Source organism: Chaetodon auriga, chromosome 16, assembly GCF_051107435.1.
Source record: "Chaetodon auriga isolate fChaAug3 chromosome 16, fChaAug3.hap1, whole genome shotgun sequence".
NCBI classification, from domain to species: Eukaryota; Metazoa; Chordata; class Actinopteri; order Chaetodontiformes; family Chaetodontidae; genus Chaetodon; species Chaetodon auriga.
The window spans coordinates 14269072-14279149 of NC_135089.1; the positions used below are offsets into that span (position 1 = coordinate 14269072).

A 10078-nucleotide genomic window follows, 5' to 3' on the forward strand; every position below is an offset into this window, starting at 1 on the left:
AATTTATCCGGCTATATCATGGTCTAAATGTTTGAAAAGCAGGGTTGAAACTAATTATTTCCGCTCATATTGATTCATCTGTTAATTATTGCCTCGGTTAATCATTTGGTCTATAAAATGACAGAATATAATGAAAAAGTTCCCCAAGCTCAAGGTGATGTCCTCTTATGTCTTGGTTTGAAGATGTGTAGTTTACAATCATAGAAAATGAAGACAAATAGTAAATATTCACATCTGAGGCTGTATGATCAGAGGAACATTTATCTGCTGGGTTACTTATTCAAACGTTTGCTCTACTTTCTTAAAGACCTCAGTGTGCACTGATCCACTTATGTCCCACTAACTCATTTGTCACACGGCAAGGCATTGCCAAGCAGGTCAGAAAAATACAGCCATTGTTACACCAGCATACTGGTTGATCATTATCACAGCAGTGTGGCTGGACTTTGAACGTAGCCTGGGACACAGGTGAGGCTCACTGCACATGTAAAACCTTCTATTTTAACTTGCATGTGTAGTAGATGAGTGACTGTATTACACACAAATGAATCACATAGCCTAAACACTACATTAATAACACTACGCACCAGGATATATTTATAGTATCACAAGAATATGTTTTCATTTCACTCATTCATACTTTTCAGCTTAATACCACAAAAAGACATATGAAGGAATATAAAAGTGAATCATCCCAGAGAATTTATTTTCTTAAGTCCAGCACTTTCTCAAACCAATCACATAATGGAAAATAATAACACACCTAATCAAAACAAAGCCATGCTTGCTGCCTTATCATGAGAAATGTGATGTCAGGTGATGTGGTGCAGCTGGTTAAATATTTACTCCAACTACAAACACTACACCCTCCCAGCACCACTTCTCCACAGACTGACAACTGAAATAAAACTGAACTACCAGCAAAGACAAATGCTGCTATAATCTGACTTCTTTTGAAACTTAACAAACACCCCACTCTGCCAGACAGCTACCATCCCATTTCAATAATCAACACAGACATACAAATCATGATTAAAGCTCTGGCTCACAGACTAGAAAAGGTGATTGCTCCCATAATCCACCCACATCCAACCAGGTTTATTAAAGGTACACACTCATCCAGTAATACATATAAAGTGTTCAGTTTAATACATTACTCATGTCCCTCTATGCAGCAAAAGCATTTCATGAGGTCATGTGGAAATTTCTATTTGCAAAATTAGAAAAATTTGGCTTCAGAGAATCATCAAAACTTCCAGTTAGAGATCAACACCTGGCAGCACACATACCCTGTCCCACTGCAGTGGTCACATCACATACAACCCCCATTCCAAAAAATACAACACAATGTGATAACTTGCTAATACTTTGACATATACTCAATTGAAAACAGTACAAAGACAAAATATTTAATGTGTGACCTTATCAGCTTCATTGATTTGTGTAAATATCTGCTTATTGTGAATTTGATGCAGCAACACATTTCAAAAACTTTGGCACAGGAGCAACTAAAGACTGGAAAAGCTGTGGAATGCTCCAAAAACAGCAAACATTCCACAGGTAAACAGGTTCATTGGTAACAGGTGATAGTATCATGATTGGGTATGAAAGGGGCATCCTGGAAAGGCTCAGTGATTCACAAGCAAGGATGGAGAGAGGTTCACCACTTTGTGAACACATGACTGTATAAAGGATGAAACTTCATGGACTCAGAAACACTTTGTAAAACTGTTGTCAATCAACAGTTTGTTTGCAAATGATTGAATTCTTATTCTTATTTTCATTTTGCACAGCATCCCAACTTTTTTTGGGATCGGGGTTGTACATGGGGATTCACGTTTCCCCCAGGCTGTCACGGCAGTTAAATGTAAACTGCTCAAAATGAAAAAAACAACACAAAACAACTTACAATAAACAACTTATCAGCATCAGTTCTATTCTCAGTGATTCCAGTTCAACCATTCCTGGTTTAAATCATCAAACTCTATCATTGCCCAATATTAATGGAAAAAAAAGACACCCAGAATCAAATCAACAAAATCAAAGGAGGCTTAGAAGCGCCACACTTCCTCCATTATTTCTTAGCAAACCAACTTCTCAAGTGGATCCATCAAAACCATTCAGACAACGCACATCACCAACATTTTTTCTCTGTTCATATCCTTGTTTCTTCTTCTTTTTAAATATTCATTTATTTACTTGTTCTCCTCTGTCCTCCTTCTCTTCCTCACACCTGCACATTCCTCTGCTCAACACTTCTACAAACATGAATACTCAACACACACAACACACTTCCACACACGCACAGGAACACATACCGACATGAAACGTCACTATGGAGTTCCCCCACAAACACAAACAGCTAAAAATCTGGGCCAAATTCAAATCTTAACCTCTGTGTGTTACATGTTAACTTTTCTGTGTTGCTTTCTTTATTTCACCTTTATGGACTAATTCCAGGAAAATACAAGAAAATCGCTTTGGCACTGTTCGATCTGTTGCTGCTCAAAAATCAATGATAATTTCTCAAAGTGCAGGGCTGTGCTGACAGTCTATGGCTGAAGGCCATAGAAGCGAGCTGGTTGCAGATGATTGTATCAAGAGTGACCAATGATTGAGATTAGAGTTATTTTCCCCATAGAACAACAACTGTCCAACACTTCTTGTGTTCACTTCTTTTTCACAGTCTTCTCTTTTTTTGCACACAATCCTCATTCACCTCATTCATTCATCCTCATTGTCATCATGTGTGGATGCATTTGAGGTCAATCCTGACTTTGGTTTCGGCAGAGGTAGCTTGACAGAAGAGTCGGGTAGTCAGTCATCACCCCTGTGGCCCCCACTTCAAATGCAGCCTTTATGTCTTCATCCTTATTGCACACAAACAAGTGCACCTGCAATTACAGATTTATTAGTCCACTGTAATGATTTGTTTGGGCCCCCTTTAACACCTCAAAACACATCCATCACTTTATCACCTTCATACAGACCTTTTCATGTTTTCATTTTAACAGAACTACTTATAAACCTGATTTTCAACTGAAGAAAGCCATTACAGATGATATTATATATTAGACTGAGGTCTCACTGTATTCAAATGGGGTTAAATACGATTCATTTTTGACTTTATATCTGTGATTGGTGTTGCCAGTTCCTTCTATGCATCACTGCCCCTCCCAAATCCCAAATAAATCTCTCTGGATTTCTGTGTGTACACACCTCTCAAGAAACTATTGACCCCAAACCTGCTGTAAGAAATATCACTGTGAGGAATAACAACCTGTGCACTTTGTGGAAATCAGGTGATGTTTGTGCTTGTGCACCGGACGAGGGGAAGGGGAAGCTAACATGTAATTGCATTGTGAAGAAGAAGAGATGGAAATATGGACAATCTTTCTCCAGAATGACTCACTCCACCTTTAAGAAGCAAACACAACAAGTGAAAGAATCTGGTGGCATCCTGTTTCCCTGTTATCCTTCCTGCAGCCTTGAGCTACAGTATGTGACCTGACCATCAATGGAAGTCAAACTCTGCTGTCCTAAATTTGGAGGGTTGCAGTTGTCTCACACGTAAGAGTCAAACTAGAGCAGACATCAGCACAAAGTGAAACCCTGAAGCACCTTGAAGTCTGTTCAGACTACACTGTGTTTATATGTTGCAACAATATATGATATCACTGCCATGACAGCAGCTTTATGATAGTACATTACTGAATTCTACAGTAAATTGTACTTATACCCTAACCCTAACCCTCTCTTGTTTAAATTGTTCATATTGTTCATATTTTTCAATAGTCCTTGTTTATATTGTTTATATTGCTTGTTTGCAATTTAATGTCTTTTTTTTACCGATGCCCTCTATTTTTTGCGATCCACTTTGCTGTTGTAATACTGGAAATTTCCCCACTGTGCGACTAATAAAGGAACATCTTATCTTATCTTATCTTATCTTATCTTATCTACAGTGGATTTATGCACTTGTTTTACACTTTGTCCATTTCTAATACTGACATAGGTCCACTTTTTCCAGAAGCAGGGGAAATCTAGTCCCTCTGTTTTTACATGGATAATGAGGAGCAGAGCTTTTCTTAGTCACAACCTCAGAATTACTCACAAGTGTTCAAATGCCATGATGCCCTCAGCAGCTGACAGGGCTGTGGCATATGACTTCGGTTGTCAGGGCTCTCAAGTTTTGAACTGAGAAAAAAAAAAGAAAAAAAAAAGCGGCTCCTGCTCAGCTCCCAGGCAGGAGCCGGCTCCGACCGACACATCACTAATTCCTCTACCTTTTCCACTGTTACAAAAAAAATAGCGGCGCGACTTGGTGGGCGTTATCCTAGTAATTTTAACACAAGGTGTGACGTGTGAGCGTGTGAATTGAGAGCTTTGGGTTGTTCCTGTGCTCAAACTACTCAGTGACCACTCATGGTCTGGCGATGGGGGTGATCTCATCCCAGCAGAGACTGCTCGCATCAGGACAGAGGCGATGCATTCAAGACACTCAAAGAGGCTGTGTCAGTGTTACTGTTTGTCTCAGTTGAGACACTAGTGTGCAATGTGCATTAAACCCAATGGTTGGGGACCGCCCAGTTCGTGGGCCATTTGGTACGGGGCCGCGCGCACACACACACACACACACACACACACACACACACACACACACACACACACACAGATAATGATAACAGTTACAGGAAGTCAGTGCAGTAAACAGTGCGTTAGAGCAGCGGTCCCCAACCACCAGGCCGCACAGAGAGACTGAACAAAAAATATTTCGTTGATTATCAGTCCGAAAGAAGTTTTATTGTGAAAATCAGGTGCATCCGCCTGTGCCTCTATGTCAAACTGCTCGTCTCGGTCACGTGATAAGGTAGTTTAAAAAAAAAAAGGAAACCCACAAACTAGCAAAATTGAGTAAGAAAACAAACGTTTTCGGAGAGCTTCTTCGGAGAGGGGAAAAGGCTAAATGATGGGACAGAAGAAGAAGAGCCTACAACTTCCAAGAAAAAGAAAGCTGCATTTAAGAGACAATATCAGCAGTCCTATTTAAAATACGGCTTTATCGCTTCAGGTGATTCCAAGCCCGCTCTGCGTAATATGTGGCGACAGGCTCGCAAATGAGGCAATGAAGCCTTCTGGTTGAAGGGAAACAAGCGCAGGGCTGCCACTAATTACAATTTTTAAAAAGTGTTTTTCATATTATTATTCTAAATATCAATTTTTTTTATTTGTTTATTTTTTTGGGGGGACTTTGGACTTTGCAGCACTTGACTTTTACTGCATCATATCATGATAATTGGTATACAATAAAATGCCGAGGCAATGGCCTTGTGAAAGTTTACTTGGCAATAAACTGATTCTGCCAACATTGTCATACCTGAATTCCACGGGCTGCGAGGTGTTTAAAAAGACTGTTCCTCATTGTTACTCTGAAATGACAACAGAGATGAATCCAGGAAAGTTTCAGTATTCATACAAACAGGAGTAAAAATGAATTTGACCTTGCTGTATATAAACTATATAAAGTCATTGTACTCCAGAATGTTATAACTCTGCGTAAAAGCACCACTCCATGTGTTCTGGGTGTAGTGTTCTCAGAAATGCTTTCAGTTTTTTTTTTTCTCTCTCATGACCATTTCAGATTTCTACATACAGCAAGTTCACTCACTTTTGTAACAAATAGATGATCAGCCTGTTCCTCAGGATGCGTTTCTTAGGGATGAATGTCCTTCAACACACAAAGACAGAAACAATAAAAAAACAGAAAATCTGTAAGATTTGTCAGACACACACAGCACACTGGGTATAGAAATGAAGACAGTTATGAAATAGTCTGAGCGGAGACGAAGAACATCTCCCTGTATAATGGCACATGCATGACACACACGTGGACTCAAACATGCACAGACACACGCGCCTGCAGCCGCACCTGTTGATGATGCGCGGCAGGTAGAACTGCAGCAGGCTCTCTCCCAGTGGAACGAAGGGCAGCAGGCCGCTGTAGAAGAGAAGCAGAAGCAGCACACCTCGGCTCACAGTGAAGCTGTATGGCATGGAGCTGTTCTACGAGGAAGCGGAGAGACAGACGGACACTTTTTCTGACACAGTTTACACTTTAATTTCACCCATGCTGATTAAGCAGTCACTATAATGTCACACTGTTTATGAATAATTGATAGTAAAATGATGCACAAGTAACTCTGTCTCCCCCAGGTGGTTTATATACCATTGTGTGACATTCCTTCATGATCCTGGAGTTCACCGTGGCCCAGACAGTGATCTCCTCCCTGTTGTAGTGTTTCACCAAGTCTGACACCTACACACAGAAAACGGAGGGTCGCAGGTGAAATGATGAGACATGAAGGTGAATCCAAATCAGAAAGTAAGTACACTTAATACGAAACAAGACAGACCCGTGCAAGTGCTATAAAGTGCACACCAGCAGTGTTACAAACAGGAATATTAAAGGCATCGCTGTTTCAGAGTGCATGAAAAGGGCAGCAGATACATCGTGACACATAAAGAGAACTAAATATTGGAAACGCCTCAACTTTGGAGTAAAAGAAAAGCTGCAAAGACAACCAGTGGCTGTAATTCAAATCTCATCATCGGGGATAATCTTGACATTTAGCTGGATAGCTGCTAAGCATCACACAAAGCAAAGCTGAGCTGTGGCTCAGACTGTCTGATTGGTTAGTTTTTCATGTAGACATTTAAAGCCAGACAAAGCCAAGAAATCATAATGTCTGCTGCCCAGGTGAAAATAAATAAACAAACAAATAAATAAATAAAGGTCATGTGACTTTTATGTTATAATTCTGAGTAAGCTTGTTTTATTACTTAGTGAGTTCATACCTGTTTGTTTAGGGCAGTGCTACATATCTCTCTGAAATGTCAGCACATATTGTGTCACGGTTTAATGGTTAGTGATTTCAGAGTGAGCACAGCATGGGGATCCAACATATCCACCATATTGAAAACTACAGACAAATATGAACATTATTTCATATCTTGGAGATTCTTTCACACCACTGGGAGACTATTGAAACTGCTCAGGTAAGAGCTGTCAATTGTTTTTCTGTGTGAACTTTACCTTTTCTATCAGCTGGCGATTATTCTCTTTGATCTCAATGCTGACAGGCATTTTAGGGAACTTCCTGAAGAGGTCCTCCAGCAGAGCGAACTTCCTGTCCTCACCGCTGCTGTAGCGACCTGGAGAAGAAGGGTGAAAAGCTATGCATTAACTTCATCTTTTCATTAATAATTGAGAATTGGAGAATGAGAGGAGAAACTCACCTGCATAAAATGTGACCTCCAGTCTGTCCTTATACAGAGGCAAATCCTACAAAAGTAGATGTATGGAGGCATGTATCATTTATCAACTATTTCTAAGCATGGTTGTCTGAAAAACAAAAAACAAAAAACAAGTAAACCACCACTTTGACACTGTGTGTGGTCCATTGGCTGGAGCTACAGTCTCAGCATGACCTTGTGACCTTTGTCCTAACCACCTGTAGCTTGAGTGAGGAGATGGTGACGTCCTGGCCGGTCTGCCTCAGCAGATTCTCATCATGTGACACCACCACATGTCCGTCTTGCGTCAAGTGACAGTCCAGCTCCAGCATCTCAGTGCCCTGCTCCACTGCACTGGAGACAGACGGGGGTACAGAGATAAAAAAAAATTGTGTAAGACAACATGAACTAATCTCTTTTAGTACAAGAGACTAAAACATCTAACGCTAAAAGGATGTGAAGAGTGAGAACTGCATGGGTACATCAAATGTTTGGTTTTCTCAACCTCCACTGACTAAAGTAGCTTAGATTTCCAAATATGCTGTTGTTAAGCCTAAAATCTCACAGGGACAGCTCATCAGACAGCATCCAAAGCTTGCAAGTGCACAGATGCTAAATGTAAGTTCAGTGGTGCTCAGTTGCTCACAGACTCTGAAAACATCAGCGCCTGTGCAACGCTGGCTGTTTTAAATGAGGCTGGCAAAGGAAACGACCGCTCTATTTGACTGTCAGTAAACATATCGATATCCACCATTAAGAACGTCTCTTCTTAATGGTGGAAGAGGATGTGAAGAGCTCACTGCATCATTGACTCCCATTAGTTTTTGGCAATTACGCTTTTGTAAACAATTCCCATTTGACCCTTGACCATTATGAAATCTCAAAGGTTGGGGACATGGTTTGATTTGAAGGACATCTGAGTAAATCTTTGCTGTTTATCAATTTTCACCTATTTTATTAGTTCTGAGGCCATAGTTCCTGTCAGTTTCACCAAAATCACCACAGATGTCGCTGACTTGTTGGCTTACTGTTCTGAGACGATCTTATGTCATATTTTCTTTAGCATATTCTTATAAAGTGAACTTAAATTCTGTTTATATAATCCATCATAAATCCTGAATGCAAAAATTGAGCTAATTTTTTTCATCATTTTCAAATAGTTCCGGTTATTGTGAAAGAGAAAATGTGCAACACATCCACATCTGAAGCTGACAGACTTTGAGAGACTGATAACTCTAAGCAGTGATCTGTTTCTCTCACAGCTGTTCTGAGAGCAGCAGATCACCTCTTGAGTTTTGTACTCACTGTGTGAACGCCCCCATCGTGCTTTCTATCCTCTCTCCACATCCTGGTAACAAACAGAGGGTCGATGACGGCAGCAGAGGAGCAAGAGGGACCCAAAAATACAGAAAAATAGCTCACGGGACTACATTTGGACAAACTGGCTAAGCCCTGTCTGAGAATATTGCATCGCTGTCTCCACTGCAGGTCAGGAGGAAACAGTGGATAATAAATCCACGGATCAAACAACATACTGGAAGGTCCTACTGAAGGTTTCAGTAGCCATAGACTCACACCATGAGGTTAGCAATCACATCGGATTCTCTTTTCAACATGCTCCTTGTGCTATTTGTTGAAATCTCACATTTTCATTTGATCTATGTGCTGCAGGTTAACATATTATTGAGAAAACATACGCCAAAAAATGAAGTGAGATTCTGCTGGAGAGAATTATTACACCCTCACCTTCTAATCAAACATTTGTGCACATGAGACACACTATAGGAAAGCTTTTGTGTGGATCCTCTCACCAACATTGTGCAACTAGTGGATGAAATGAGCTTTTAAAATGGGGGAAAGTGAAACAAAAATACAAACATCCTTCCACTTCCTTGGCTACTTCACAGTCAGTTAGCCTACTCCACGCCCTGTGCTGCTTGGACTGATCAGGACATCATGGTACCTCTCCCTCCAGGTGGAACACCGGTTGCACCCTTACCTCCTCTGTGTGAGATGTGTGTGCAGTAAAAGGCTGTGCGTTTCCTCCTGTGCAGGATGAGCGGATTCTTCAGCAGGTACACCGAGGTGAGAGTGTACCCACCCAGAGCTGGGAGGATGAAGTACAGAAAACTGCTCATCCTTCCCTGCAAGTATGTCCTGTGAGCTCCTGAGTCTATGCAAGGTCGCACACAAAAACAATGATCAAACTAAACAAAGGGTGCCCTTGTTCAAGAAGTGATAATTACACTCGTAAGAAAGATCTACAACAATCCCCCTTTGTGCTTCTAAGGACAAGTGAACAAATCCAAAAGCTTGACTGAAGTCAGTCTGCTCTCTGCGTTCCTTGGAAGATAAGAACAAACTCGACTGACTGGTAAGACCAAAAAGAGCCTCCCTCTTACTCACTCTTAGCGAACGCACCTGAAACCTTCAGAGCTCTAAAAATCAGTTAATGAAGCACTAGCTCATAACCTACAGCTCACCTCACTGCTCCCTCTCTCTCTCTCTCTCTCTCTCCCTCTCTCTCTCTTGCCTCTCCCTTTCCTGTGGCAATACTATTTCACTCTCTTTTGACTGCTTTGTTCAGCTGGGATCACGGTGGCTTTGTATACATTTGTGTCATACCTGAGCACTGCATGTTTGCCAACACCTTTCTAGGATTTCTTTTATTCTGCTTCATTGTTTGGAGTGTGAGGTTGGCCGTCGGTATTCAGTGATACAGAACATATCTGACACTAAATCATAGGATCATATATTAATTCACAGCCGCTGCAACATGAAGAAA

At 40.9% G+C, this 10078-nt stretch overlaps 1 protein-coding gene across 1 annotated transcript; it reads right to left on the minus strand.

Annotated features, from left to right (window-relative positions):
- Positions 1-2168: 2168 nt before the first annotated feature.
- On the minus strand, positions 2169-9715 carry gdpd3a (glycerophosphodiester phosphodiesterase domain containing 3a). Its single transcript, XM_076753089.1, has 11 exons — positions 9700-9715; positions 9293-9466; positions 8599-8641; positions 7512-7647; positions 7297-7342; positions 7094-7212; positions 6227-6316; positions 5930-6063; positions 5669-5728; positions 5378-5429; positions 2169-2894 (listed from the first exon to the last, which is right to left on the minus strand). Exons 2-11 carry the CDS (start codon positions 9429-9431, stop codon positions 2766-2768), a joined length of 948 nt encoding a protein of 315 aa, XP_076609204.1. The 5' UTR covers positions 9432-9466; positions 9700-9715; the 3' UTR covers positions 2169-2765.
- Positions 9716-10078: the final 363 nt, after the last annotated feature.